The sequence below is a fragment of the Cydia splendana genome, chromosome 7 (genome assembly GCF_910591565.1).
Source record: "Cydia splendana chromosome 7, ilCydSple1.2, whole genome shotgun sequence".
Classification (NCBI taxonomy): domain Eukaryota; kingdom Metazoa; phylum Arthropoda; class Insecta; order Lepidoptera; family Tortricidae; genus Cydia; species Cydia splendana.
The window spans coordinates 16,685,550-16,699,685 of record NC_085966.1 but is presented as its reverse complement, the minus strand read 5'-3'; the positions used below and the strand labels follow the sequence as shown (position 1 = coordinate 16,699,685).

The window sequence follows — 14,136 nt, the reverse complement described above, 5'->3', positions numbered from 1 at the left end:
TAATATTTTAACATACCTACCATTGAAATAAAATCCTTTTTGTTCAAGAAACGGTTTAAATCATGGCTATTGACTTAAATGGGTTGGATTCGCTTAGCTTCCAATTACTAAATTCATCATAGCCGTTATCAGAACAACGCAGTCTACTACCAATTTATTAAAGGCTCTTATTCTGCGGGCTAATAAATTAACAATGATTCTCCTTAATATTTCTCCCCGAAGCGAAGCAACTTTATTACCTACTTATAATAAGGTACCTACTTTCCTAAGGCGCACATAAGCCTAAGACTAAAGCACCTATTTGTTTATTCAGATAGGTAGTTAGAGTTAGACCAAGATAAGTCTGTAACAATTATGATAGCACACGCAGTGCAAGTGTTATTTTTTAATGTCAAACTTTTATGAAATTAAGACGTATAAAATAATACATTGTTTGCACTTTGCACTGCTATTATTATAACAAAGTCCCCCGTCGCGTTTGTCTGTTTGTGTGTTTGTATGTTCGCGATAAACTCAAAAACTATTGAACGGATTTTCATGCGGTTTTCACCTGTCGATAGAGTGATTCTTGAACTTCTTGAAGAAGGTTTAAGTGTATAATATGTTAAGGTTTTGTGGAACCCGTGCGAAGCCGGAGCCGTCCGCTAGTTGTTATATAAAACTAAGAGGAACGTAACATCAAGGCAGTTCATAAACCGACTTGGAAGTTGAAATAAATTAGTGCAATGTACAGTTACAGAAGACTGAGCAACTAGCGAGCATCTCGACTGTCATTTTCTGTCTGCTGGCTTGGAAACGATAGTGTTGCCAGGACATCGCAGATCCAATTATAGTACTTGAATTTACTGAACTGACTGAATAATGTCATCGGATGCGATGTCAGTGGATTAATTCATCTGCCTTTTGTGCATGTTCTAAGAGGAAAATCTGGTGCGCTTGTTAAAATCAGCGCAGTGCAAGTGGAAAACCACTGTAGTACACTTGCAAATTATATCACAAGATGCGCTGATCAACTTATTATGATGAATATATGTAGGTAGGTATGACTTAGGAAGTTACATGACAGTTTAGCCAGACTCTGGAATGTATTAAGATCGTACCCTCAGAAAAACTTTTACTATGGGAAATAATATATAAACATAATGAATGAAATATACATCCGATCAGTTGAAATCGAAATACAGCTCGACTCTAGCAGAGAACCGGTACCAATAAAAGTGGGTAGGTACCTATTTCTTACAAGATGCTGCGTCCAAGTAGTGTCTAATAGGTATTCATATAGCGCCGAAATACAAGCCTATTCAGAGACGTGCGACGCTAAATGCTCTCCATTATCCGCTAGTGCCATAATCACACTAGAGCACAATCCTCCAGACGGCATACAGCAGTTTATAGTTGTATTCACGAACCCACTAATTGCGAGCGACAGCTAAACTAAAGCTACCGCGATTGCTGACGACTAGTGGTGCTCGAGACGAGGAATTCGTCACCTGTTGAAAAATAATTAGGCAAAAAAATTTGTGCTAAAACAAAAATTCAGGTGCGGCTCAACCTTCTGTGTTCCCCACTTGACGCGAGCGTGGAGTTTTTTAGACGGATTCTGGCGGGAATATTCGAACTCAAACTATTTCGAAATCCGAACGAGGGCGCCTGACGAATTCGTGAGTGGAAAACAAACCACTTCAGCTCGTCGGTTTTTCTATTGGGTTATGTGGCGTCGACCTTTGGGGAACGAAAAGTTTGATCGTTTGTAGTTTACCTACGCATTGATTACATTATCTAGTAATCGTTCGCTAATAAACTGCCGTGCCGAATATCTTTACCCGATAAAAAAATACGATAATGCTCAATACCTAAGAGCTACCCACGAGAGATTTAGGTACTCGCTACAGAAAGCGTTTTTCACCCTTATTATTTATAACAACTCCCCCGAAATCGCAAAAAAAAATTTACCCTCCCATAGAAAATGGACCTCCCAAAATGTATAAAACAGCAAATTTTTTTTTTTACTTAATGTGCGCTTATTTTTTGGCCACTCTGTAGAATGCAGTTTTATGGTATGCGGCATTTGATCGTCATTTATTTGAATTTTCCATCGCCTTTTTTTGACAGCTTGGGCAGCCATGTGTAGCGTAACCAGCCGTGCTTTAGCCGGATATTTACTTGGGCATTTCAACGTGGCCGACCAAATATTTGCGTGTCCGGATTTTTCTGACTGCCACGTTGCCTCCCACAGAATGAGAGTAAACTGTCGTACTAACCTAACCCTGCAGAGGCTTCGCAATGGCAAAATGTGGAACGTTTATAGTGGCATAGCTACATTCTGTCACGACTAAGTTGGTGCACTGTTATCTTAGGGCCGGTACAGATGGACTGCAACTTGTATGGGAAATGCACGCTGACGTTGTAGTTGGCGTGCAGTCGGGTTGCAGTCCGCCTGTATTGGCCCTTAGACGGAACACGAAAGTTATATTTAAATCTATCGAAATATTGTGTTGTCTTAAGAGCATGCGACATTCGATTTTGTTCGGCAACGCGCAAATACACCCCTATAGTTGCAGGCTTCCATAGGCTACGGTGATCGCTAACCATAGTAACCGTGCTTCCACACGATCACCCTTCTCTAATTAAATTAAGAATTCTTATCTACAAAGTTTTTAAATGCTTATGTAATTCCAATCATTCATCAATTTCATCATTAATTTTATTCAACGCTTCTAAAAACGCGAGGCTTATTTGATCAGGGCAGGGGTCGGCAAACTTTTAAGACGAGCCAATCGCACCACCAGAAGAGCCGCAAATGTTGTTTCCAGTGGTATAAAATCTCTAAACGTGATTTTTTGGGCCCTTGAAGAGCCGCAATCGTACGTACCTCCAAAGAGCCGCATGCCGCTCGCGAGCCGCGGTTTCCCGACTTTTGGATTAGGGAACTAAAGTATTGTGATAAAAGGCCATGAAGTTTGTGATAATTTATAAATACTTTTAAGCATTAAATATCATGAGTTAGATACACCTATAAAATATAACTTATTAAATTCTTGTTAAGCATAATTTAACTCCTTTCTTAAATATACCACTAGTGTTTCTGTTACTAGTAGTAACTATACCATACATTATGGTTTAGGTGAAGTCTCCTGCGATTGCCTGGAAGACGGCGCCCGCTTGTGAATGTTAGGTTTCCTAAGCCTGTGGTAGTTAGGCATCACTTTGCCTAGGAAGTCTAGTTGTAATAGCTGAGACGGCTGCTTTTCTAGCGCTTCTCTGATGTGGTGCTCTGATCCCCAGATCACTGTGTTGTCTGCTAAGGTTTGTGGTGCGGTCAGTTGGCATGATGCTCCTGGACAAAACAAACAATATTTGAATTCGTGAACATATTTTATTTTTATTCCTACATTGCCATGAAAATGATGTAAGTAAATTACTAATAATCACTGCCCTTATACATAGGAGTTTTCATTTTAAAAAATCCTCATAGGGCATTAGTATCTATGTCATGATTACAGTTTGGTCAGGTTATTTGGGTCCAACAATTGAATACCATTCTCCAACTGAGTGGCTGCCTAAGCCTCTGAACGCCATGCCTATCATGCATCAAAGTTAGTGAACCTTTTCAGAATGCACCAAGGTCAATGTTGGGCAAAGTTGCCATATTTGGCCATCAAAGGGTTAATTTCCCACAAGCTTGCCTGTTGTCAGCAAACCAGGAACATTTTATTCTGCCCTCCTCAGCCAAATTATGGTGATGATTTCAAGAATTGAATTTTCAGATATATAATTAAAGGTACTTGTTTGCTTTCAATTACATTTGTGATAATGCAATGATGTTGAACATAATTATTTCCCATCATATTTTCACATAAGATGTCCACTGATCTTTACCTATAACACAACCGCTGCCAACTTTAACTTCCACTCCCACAAAGGACTTGCATTCAAACACGTTACTCTCCCCGACATGTCCGCAGTAGGACTCCAGTTTGCAGCCAACCTCAAAGGCGTTGTGAGCACCAATGAATAGAGGTTTTGGTGGATCCTCTTGGTTGTCACTTTTCCTGGAATATGAAATAAAATGTTTTAACCCTTTAATGGTCCAGTTTAAAAAACACACAATTGAAGCCTCTTTAAAGTTCCAACAATTTTGAATATTCTTAATAAGAAAGATGATTGATTGAATTTTGAATATTCTTAATAAGAAAGATGATGAGACGACAAGCAGTCGTGTTCCAAGAGAATATTAGCATAAAGAGTAGATATATTTTTCATTAAATACAAGAGAAAAGCTTAGACAGACTATAATTTATTTTCAGATGCTTATACACATGAGCCTTACAGGCATACATCTTGTATGTTTATAAAACAAAAAAACCAAATATATCACTACCTAACAAAATCTTACTTGTGTATAATGGTAGTATACTCTTCAATGATACAGTATTCAGCTATGATAATAGGGCCGCCTTCAGCAATGATGGTGACTCTTGGGTGAATGACGGTACCTCCGCCGATGGTGATGTCACCTTCCAGTGTGCAGTCCTCGCATACCGTGGCTCCAGGGAGTATTTTAACGCTGAAACATATTACATTATATTAATCTTGGAAATATGCATTAATAATAGATCACATTGATTACAAGTAACGGGGATATAACTAACTTATTAGCCATATTAATATAAGTTCGATACTGTAAATAGTACTATATTTTGAATAAATTAATTGAGAATACACAAACGCACAATACAAATTTTGTTTGATTTGACAACTTTGACATTGACAGTTGATTTTTTTAAATGTTGCAAGGAGAGAGATCAAAACTTGCCTACAACTTTGTTTTTGGGAGTTCCACAAAAATTGGTGTTTTGCTTCTCTTTATTAATATGACAATCGAAAGTAAAACTACATTTCGCAAGCCCAAACCACAAAATTCGTGGTAACTATTAGTGTTTAAAAGTTAAATGTACTAAACCTGTCTTATTTGAAATTTTATTTTATTTCTCGATAAATGCTGTTTGAAGTTTTACTTCCCGAGATGGATGGCAAAATTTTTAAAGGTTGACATGGCAATAAAATATTTTGCAGGTCCTAATTGGACAAAGTTTCTCGAATAGAAAAATACTTTTTTCTTATCAATTATTATGTGTGAGTATCTTGTCCTTCTGTATTAACCATTTAACATTGTCTTGTTAGAAAACAATAAATATAATATTTTCGTAATTTACTACTTCAGTAGGGCAACCAAATTCCTTATTTTCCTGAAACTTATTATTGTACGCGCTTACAATTCGGAAACAACGGGATAATGAACTTCCAGTAGTTGATTGACGGCAGAAGCAAATACATGTGGAATAGAAAATATTAAAAACTGGTACATAAAAGCTCACTAAAAACGGTATTTGTTATCATACGTCGCTTAAGACTATCTCTGCTATTAATTGTAAGTAATCACCATAAATATGTTACAGCTAAGAATTTATTATCAAAAAATAAATAAAACGCAGTTATTGCCGGCAATTGTGATTAACAATAACATTTCTCTCATTATTCAAAGTATTTATTGCCACTGTATTATATTGTCATATGAAAATAGCATACTATAGTTTTCTAAATAAATTAAAAGTAGGGATAGTATTTTCTACTCAGCATACCATAGTACATTCAATTCAATTTCTTCATGTATTACAAACATCTTCATGTATTACAAACACTTCTTTTGATTTACAGGCTGAGATTCAAATTATTATACATGTAGACAGAAGATGGACAGTATTCAAGACCTGTCAGCCTTCCAAGGCGCGATTTTATCAGCGGATAATTTCCATTCCTTTTCAAAGTTGATTTCAAGAGGAGGTAAGACTATTTTTCTACCAACTTTATTTCAGTGAGATTGTTGAAGACAATTTTATTTATTTCAGGACTTAGGTATGAGTAATATACAATACCATTAAATTTTATTGTCACATAGCAAACAATTATTTCAGTTTCTGGAAGAGCCTGTTACTTTATTAGACTTTTAGTTAACACATTCAGTGGCAAAAATCTGACTATCGGGTATTTTATGATTTTGTTCCCAGGCCGGATGACCCGATAGTCAGGATCATGGTACTACTACTTTATATGACAAAGTTGTTGTGGCCTGGTGCGGATGTCTTGTTTGGCTGAGTGGCAATGAATGTGTTACATTTATGCTCTTGCAAACTAGAAGTACTAATTTTAATTGCTATGTATGTTAAATGTAAACCAATTGTTTATTTACTGTGCTGGATTAGAAACATGATGATATTATGTGATTACATGTTTTAGGAAATGAGGAAAAAGTGAAATATGTTCTGGAGAAACTTTCTAAATTCTTGAATGATAAAAACTATATCAATGAGAATGGAGTGGTCCAAGAAAGACTGGATGAATATAGAAAACTAGCATTATACATTGCTTTAAATGCAGACCTGCCAATTCTGGAAGAGATGACTGAAATGGAAGGCATGCAGATGGTTATTTGGATGATACCCACTGTGCCCAAGTATCTTTTATATGAGATATTCTTTAATCTCCACATGCAGCAATTTCTGTATGAAATAATAGCATTTTCCAACCCTCACCTGGCCTTGCAAATAGCGGATGCATTTGTTATCAACATGAAGTACTTAAACCCTGTGGATCAGCTTGACAGGGTGCGCATAGTTGCCTCAGCTCTCTACAGGTTGATATGTAGACTGCATTTTTACCATGACGGTAGTGATGGGGAATTGTTAACAGATGCCTTAAATAACTTCCAGCTGTGTATCAATAAGTTCACAAACCCTCCTAATGCAGACAAGGTTCTGAATATGCCCAAAGATGATCAATACAAATACTTAGGAAGAAGCCTTAGTATCATGCTGAATCTGATTGAGGAATGCATGCTTCAGTTCACAAGTAAGCAAGAGTTTGAAGCTGAAGGGTTTAATGAGATTTATCTGGGTACACACCATCCTGAAAGTATTGCAACAAGAACATTGAACTTCAAAATCTGTGATAGCCCGAATGATGCAATATTGCAGTGCCTAAATAAATGCCATGCATTATTGCTGGATGACTGCACAACTCAAGTAATGAGTGTCAGTGTTGACATATTCTGTGCCTGGAGTGAATATGAAGAGAATGGGAAAAGCATACAGCAAAGCATTGGAGAGCTCTGCTTTAAACTGCGCTCAATACTTCAGGGCATTCCTAGCATATCTGAACATACTCTTGTTGGTATGCTAAAACAGATATCCAGAGAACCTTTAAATCACAAAGATATCATCAATGAAACTGATATTGAAGTTATTGTAGAGAAAATCAATGCTCATGATGATGAAAGCCCTTCTTGGCTTAGTGCACTGCTGTATAAAGATGATTTGTGCCAAAATTTAACACTAATGCTTCTTCTTGAATCAAACATAGCACTGTTAAAAGAGGAACAAAGTCAAACATTATTTGAAAAGATCATTGATCATCTGCATGATGACCAGGAAAACAGTGAATATTTAAAAATTCTGGCCATAAAAGCATTCCATCAATGCAACAATACTGTTAAAGATGAAATTATCACAAACCAATTCAGTGACAACCTGCATGACAAAATGGAAAATGGAGATTTCACAACCATGATGACAGAGATATTCAACAAGCTAACTGTCTCTGATGATGCCGATCCGTCAGATATCTTGACAGTATTCCTTCAGAACCCTAAGCAAACATTTATGAAGATATTTAAATTAGCAGCAGAGAATGAGAAACAGACTGATATTATGTTAAGAGTAATGAACAGTTTAGAAAAATATTGCAATTTTTACTACAGACAAGACACAGAACCATGCATCATTAAAGTCTGTAATAATGTACTCGAGAGTTCTTTAGACACTGATGTAAAGCAGAGTAATTTTGTAAATTTTATCAGTAAGCTCAAACAACGGAATGTAATTCCGGGGAATAAATTATTAATGTTAATAATAATGCCAAATTTGCACAAAGGGTTAATAAACAAGCATGTTGTTGGGATGAATGTCCAAATTAAATTATTGATGGCAGCATACACTATTGAGGAGTTACTTGAATTCAGGGCGCCAATGTTGGCTATGTTGGCTCAAGTCCTAGAAATTGTAAGGTGGAAGTTTACTTCCTTTGAAGCAGCCATGCCACCAACATTGGAGTTGGCTTTACAGTTGCAACAAGAGATCTTTAACACTTATGAAGCGGAGATACCTGGTATGTAATATTAGGTTATTATTATTTTTTTGTAATGAATTAAATAAACAGAGAACTATAGCTCTAATGTCATAAGAATAGGGTCTATTTGATCATTATCACACAAATACTAACAATTTGACTACACAACACACTTACAAAATTAAATCTAAAATTAAACAACTGTACCGATATTCGAAACCTAAGAATAATATTGAGAATGGCAACATTGTGTTGTCGGTCGTATTGTCCTTTTCTAGCATATACGTCCCTCTCTCTCTCTCTCTCACATTCCCACCACAGAGCAGTTGGACACAAAACATTGACGTAAATCACTTCCGGATCAAATTATAGTAGGTCAAACTGTCAGTATTTGTGTCTTTAAAACTATGATGTGAAAAAATAAACCCATATTTTCGTGAGATTACAGCTGTTTTTACTCTGTTTACTAATTGTATTTACTTTAAATTTTCAGAGAAAGAACTAAAGTGGCTGAAGAGCAAACTGAAGAATTTGCAACCTCTGAACATGTACTACTACAGGAAGCTCTGGGACCCTCCAGGCAGCAGTTTCATTGAGGTCATCACTGGACTTCGCATAAGAAAGGAGATGGATGTGGATCAAATCACGTCCATGCTGTTACAAGTATGTAATATTCTATTAATGTAACCACAAAAACGGGTAACATTGTGTGAAAGGGGCATTCCACAAAAAGACCTACTTTGTGACATCGTTGGCCCAATATTACAGGGTTCTGTTTCACTTTTATGTAACTGAAATTTGAACATTGTCATAGTGACATTAAGTTAAATTTCAACTATCTTGAAAATGTAACATAGAACCCTGTAATATTGGGCCAGCGACATGTGTTTTGGGACATGACATGACACCTTAGCATGACACATATAGCAGCTACCTTAATAACCTCCAGAAATCTGTATTTCATAGCGTTGAATTTAAAGTTATCATGTCAAATTTAAGCTTCTTAGCTTGCACAGAAGTGTTAAAGAAATAGCATCACATACCCAACACTTCGCTGGCCCAATATTACAGGGTTCTATGTTACATTTTCAAGATAGTTGAAATTCAACTTAATGTCACTATGACAATGTTCAAATTTCAGTTCGATAAAAGTGAAACATAGAACCCTGTAATATTGGGCCAGCGACTTGTCTGGAATGCCCTGTAAATTTCTGAACACCAACCCATTTGTGAGCGGCTCTTTTGTGAACTTTCCACACAAGCGATCTTATGTTTACACTTGTACTACAAAAAGCATCACACTCTATGGGAAGACAACTATATGTCTTCAGAATGTGATGCTGTACACAGCTAAGGGTGGTATTCAACCTGTCCAATTCCTTTTTCCAATGTGTATTTTGTCTCACATTTTGATTAATGAGAGAGTTAAGACGTAATTATATTGGACAGATGAAATACCACCCTAAGGCCGATGCTTGGTCTCTGGTCTTGACCAGAGCAAACTTAAGGCATGCTTTTGCTTACATAAACTTCATTACTTAAACTATGTTACAGGTATTATGCTCCATTACTTATCAAGAGATGTCAGAAATATATGATGGCTTGTCGGTATTCGGAGATGACACAACCCTGGAAATACTACAAGATGCTGTATTACTGGTCACAGTAGCAGAGAAGTCAAACAGGACAGATATTTCATGGGCATGTCTGCTCAACTGCTATAGGAACTTCATTATTACTATAAAGGTAAAGTATGGCCACCAGACGTGCGATTTAGAAAGAGACAAAGTTGCGAGTAGCGTTGTCTCTTTCTCATCTGTACAGAAAGTATGGCTTTTGACGCAATGTCTGTCTGACAATTTTTGGTCCTGAGCTCTTTTTATGCAACCATGGTTGCCAGTTACATATTATCAAACTACACAACGGGACTTAATCGCGTATTTAAGTTTTAAGATTTACCTCCGACGTTTCGAGGACGGCGTTGTCCCCGTGGTCTCGGAGAAGACTGGCTCAAGTTGACATCAACATCTTCTAGCCGCGCGAGTTTTTCGAACTACCCGCACTTGGTCTTGTTTATCAGTTTTAACGTTTTGCGCACTAGGGATGTCACTCTGTCGACACAACACTAACGCTATTCGATTTATCGACTGTCGATATTCGTTTCCGCTTACATTTACTAATGACTGTGGTTGTCCACGGGGACAAAGCCGTCCTCGAAACGTCGGAGGTAAATCTTAAAACTTAAATACGCGATTAAGTCACAGATTAATAAATAGTTACTACGTAACAGATACTTCATTCCCAAACAAAAGCAAAAATACCTACGCTATAATAGCCTACAGAACCTTAATAATAATACCTGCTGCTCAGGACAAGAATAAATGTACCATAATTACGCGCACAAAGAGTCGAGACTGTGTTGCCCGCCGTTCGAGTCACGTGTCAACGCGTCATCGTAAGAATGCGCTAGGGTTGTAGCTACCCTACCTATGATGATTATTGTAATAAAACGAATGTTGCGAATCAAATATGTTTTAGTTTTAATATAATGATTTATAATTTTTTCACTTCTCGGAATTCTCTGTTATTAAAATTTAATAAGTAGTTGAAAATATCCTAAATCGCGTAAATAATTTTAATAAATATTCAGGAGCAAAGCAACGGACAATCAACGGTTTTTAAAAGTTGTAATACGGTGCTACCAGGCCGATTAATTATTACGTCGTCAAAGTTATTTAAAAATATTTTTTCTAACCCTTCAATATAATTATTAATCTTTCAGGTGGGACCTTTAGCCCGCCATAAAAAGATGAATTTTTATTATAGGCTTTTCCCTTTGTTTTTTTGACTTTTTCACCCATCTACTGCACAATAATTACGCATGGATGTAAGTAAAAAGAGGTAGATATGGTACCAGGCGCACGATCGTGAGCCATCAAATATAGGTTCCGGAACCTATATTTAGTTAGTCGTATGGGTGACGCCAACCTGTCAAGTTGTCAAAATCGCTGGATCAAATTTTAGTTTTGTCAACTATGAACGTCACACGTCTACATAAATAAAAGGTCATTGTAATTACGTGGTTTCGGCATTTCGAAGCATAAGCGCGGGAAACGCGCGGTGCAATGCGGTGCGAGCGCTGAGGCGGGCGTTCGGCGGCCCTCTGTCGGTTGTATCGTCGACGATACGCCGAGCGGTAGGCATATAGCGCGTGCCCTTGAGCGTGTGACGGAGGCCTGATTAAGTCCCGTTGTGTAGTTTGATAATGTTTAATAATCGTGAAAGTTACATATTGTTTTGCTATCTGATGCTGATATAAAAAAGAAAAGAAAATGTAGTTACGAATGTGCTTACTTGCAACTTAAAGTACTTAAATTTGCACCATACTCACTAGTATAGCAGAGTGTGACAAAGTAAAGGACAATGTATAGCTTTTTGAGGAAAAGAACAGCTATATTGCACAGGGCACAGTGCAAAAAGTACAATATTCTAGGTTGACCAGCATATAAATTGCCTATTAATCTTAACATATTCTTTTTAATACAGTTGCTCAAAAAGTGCTACTTTACGTAGCTGTTTAGCGTGCGGAAAGTTGGTTATCTCGAACTAGTGCTTTTTACTTTTCCAATTTTTTTAAATTTATACTTGTTCCAATTCACGACTACTTATTGATGAGTGTTAATATTAGTTTCCTTTAAACGTCGTAATCAGCAGAAAAACCTACTGTTAATGTAAGAATGTGAAAAATATACATATTTCATATTTTAATACTTACCTCTTCATCATTATAACACGTTTATTTTTTAATATTGAATATTGAAAATTCCGTTCTTAATAAGTTGTCTGAATGGAACGGAATAGCTGCCAAACGCCCATAGATATAATATACTTAAAGACGACGTCTAAGCGAGCTGTCACTGTTACCACTTTGGTTTAGTGTACGATTAACAATATTTTACTTATTTTTTCGCAACTGTATTAAAAAATGTCGTTCGATACACGTGCGGAAATGTCATTCTTCACTCGTCCCGAGTCTTGCCACTCGCCTGCGGCTCGTGCCAAGATATCTCGGTACTCGTGAAGTAATGACATACCTTCCGCACTAGCATCGAAATGTACTATTTCTTTTTCCAGAACAAATATTTCAAGGAACCTCTCACCAACGATCAAGTAATGAACGTCGTGCGAAAACTAGTGAGGATTGTCAATATAGTTGACGAAAAATACGTCAACGAATTCGCAGCAATTTTAATGCCACTGCTGTCTTACATTGCTGAGAAAAGAAGTGATTACTCCACAGACATCGCCAATTATATACAAGAGAAAGTGAAAAAGGCACAGTTTTCTTCAATACTCAACCAAGTTTTCGTTAGCTCTACTGTATAATGTTTTCGCACGAGACCTTAGTTCATGTTTACCACTTTCCAGTATTTAATTGATTTCCGTTTAGTGATCATTGACGTATAAAATCTCAGGACTGGCCTTACGGGCAATAAGAATGGGGCCAGTACAGCGGTGTGACACCGCTACAACGCTATTGGTTGATGAGTTCGCATCACGCACGCGATTGGTTGATGAGTTCGCATCACGCGCGCGATTGGTCGCAACTAACTGCGTTAGGCCGCGCGATTGGCTCGAATTGGTGAGTCACACCGCTGAACTAGTACCATTTTTAGTGCCCGTAAGGCCAGTCTATAGATATAATACGTCAATGTTAGTGATATGTTACTAATTTTTATGTTTACGCTTTGTTTACATTTGGAAAAACAAGTTTTAATAACAAAAATTCTGTGAGACACAGACAAAATATATTAAACTGGGTCACTCGCACGCGCACGTGTTTAAGTCGAAGATTGTTCGATATGTTTCGCTCCATAACGAGCTTCTTCTTCAATGGGAGCACGTGTTGACGAACCGACGCAGACGGCAAGCTGAGGGCCTACCGCGAACCACGTTCGACGTGTTGCCTCCCTGTCACACTTACGAATTTACAAGTGCGACAGAGAGGCAACACGTCGAACGTGATTCGCGGTACGCCCTCAGCAACTTCAACCGCTTGCACGGCACGGGTGACGGCGGCGGCAGGGGTGGTGAGAAACTACCCTCGTTTTCGGCTTTATTGTCAAAGACGGGTTGCACACAACACTCCATTCGAATTTTTAACGAATGACGGTTTAATACATAAAGGAACAAGTAGTGAAAAACCTATGTTGTTTTTTGTTAAGTTTGATTCTTGTTTAAAGCTGTGAAACTTTATGCTTGAGTGCATAATATAAATATGATGTATAATACATTTTAGTCTGTACTAATGTACTTCTATGTAGACATGACCAGGGCTATAACCGCGAAAATCGAAGTTCGCAAATTGCGGGCATTTTTCTCTGTCACTCTAATTACGCCTTCATTGGAGTAAAAGAGAAAGATCCCCGCAATTTGCGAATTTCGGTTTTCGCCGTAGCCCCTCAGGTTATTTTATGTTTTTATATTTTTTATAAAACTTAATGGAGAACAAGGTACTGCCTATGCCTAGAATCTCAAGAGATGATTCATAGCTTGCTACTATTTGATTTGAACTTTGTTTTGGGATTCACTGAATAGGAGATACATACTAGATCAGTAAGTTATTTGATTTCCTTCCAGTCTTTCTCCATGCTTGACTGATATCAGAGTAACAGAGTGACCTTAGGAATAAGTTTTTTTTAACAATTTTGTTCGTGTTTAATATGATTAGATATGAATAAATTTTGAAGAAATGGCAGATTTGTTTTTATTTACATCATGAACCTCTATAACCTGCATAATATATACCTACTTGAAAAAATGCATAGTTTTATCAATCTAAACGTGTCTAAAGGACGTCTCCTTGCGATAAACTTTAAAATTCCTGACCTGGCGGCTTAGCACGGTCGCGTTTTTATCCCTTGTCACCATGCCTGTCACGTTCTAACAAGT

At 37.3% G+C, this 14,136-nt stretch overlaps 2 protein-coding genes across 2 annotated transcripts; one reads left to right on the top strand and one right to left on the bottom strand.

Moving 5' to 3' along the window:
- Window positions 1-2,954: 2,954 nt before the first annotated feature.
- On the bottom strand, window positions 2,955-4,769 carry LOC134792410 (dynactin subunit 6). The gene is made up of 4 exons (XM_063763707.1): window positions 4,653-4,769; window positions 4,397-4,567; window positions 3,880-4,052; window positions 2,955-3,337 (listed from the first exon to the last, which is right to left on the bottom strand). Exons 1-4 carry the CDS (start codon window positions 4,661-4,663, stop codon window positions 3,114-3,116), a joined length of 579 nt encoding a protein of 192 aa, XP_063619777.1. The 5' UTR covers window positions 4,664-4,769; the 3' UTR covers window positions 2,955-3,113.
- A 529-nt stretch (window positions 4,770-5,298) lies between these two features.
- On the top strand, window positions 5,299-12,632 carry LOC134792237 (uncharacterized). The gene is made up of 6 exons (XM_063763500.1): window positions 5,299-5,431; window positions 5,719-5,844; window positions 6,298-8,223; window positions 8,678-8,847; window positions 9,739-9,930; window positions 12,319-12,632. The coding sequence occupies exons 2-6, from the start codon at window positions 5,754-5,756 to the stop codon at window positions 12,568-12,570; spliced, it is 2,631 nt and encodes an 876-aa protein (XP_063619570.1). The 5' UTR covers window positions 5,299-5,431; window positions 5,719-5,753; the 3' UTR covers window positions 12,571-12,632.
- The last annotated feature ends 1,504 nt before the right edge of the window (window positions 12,633-14,136 follow it).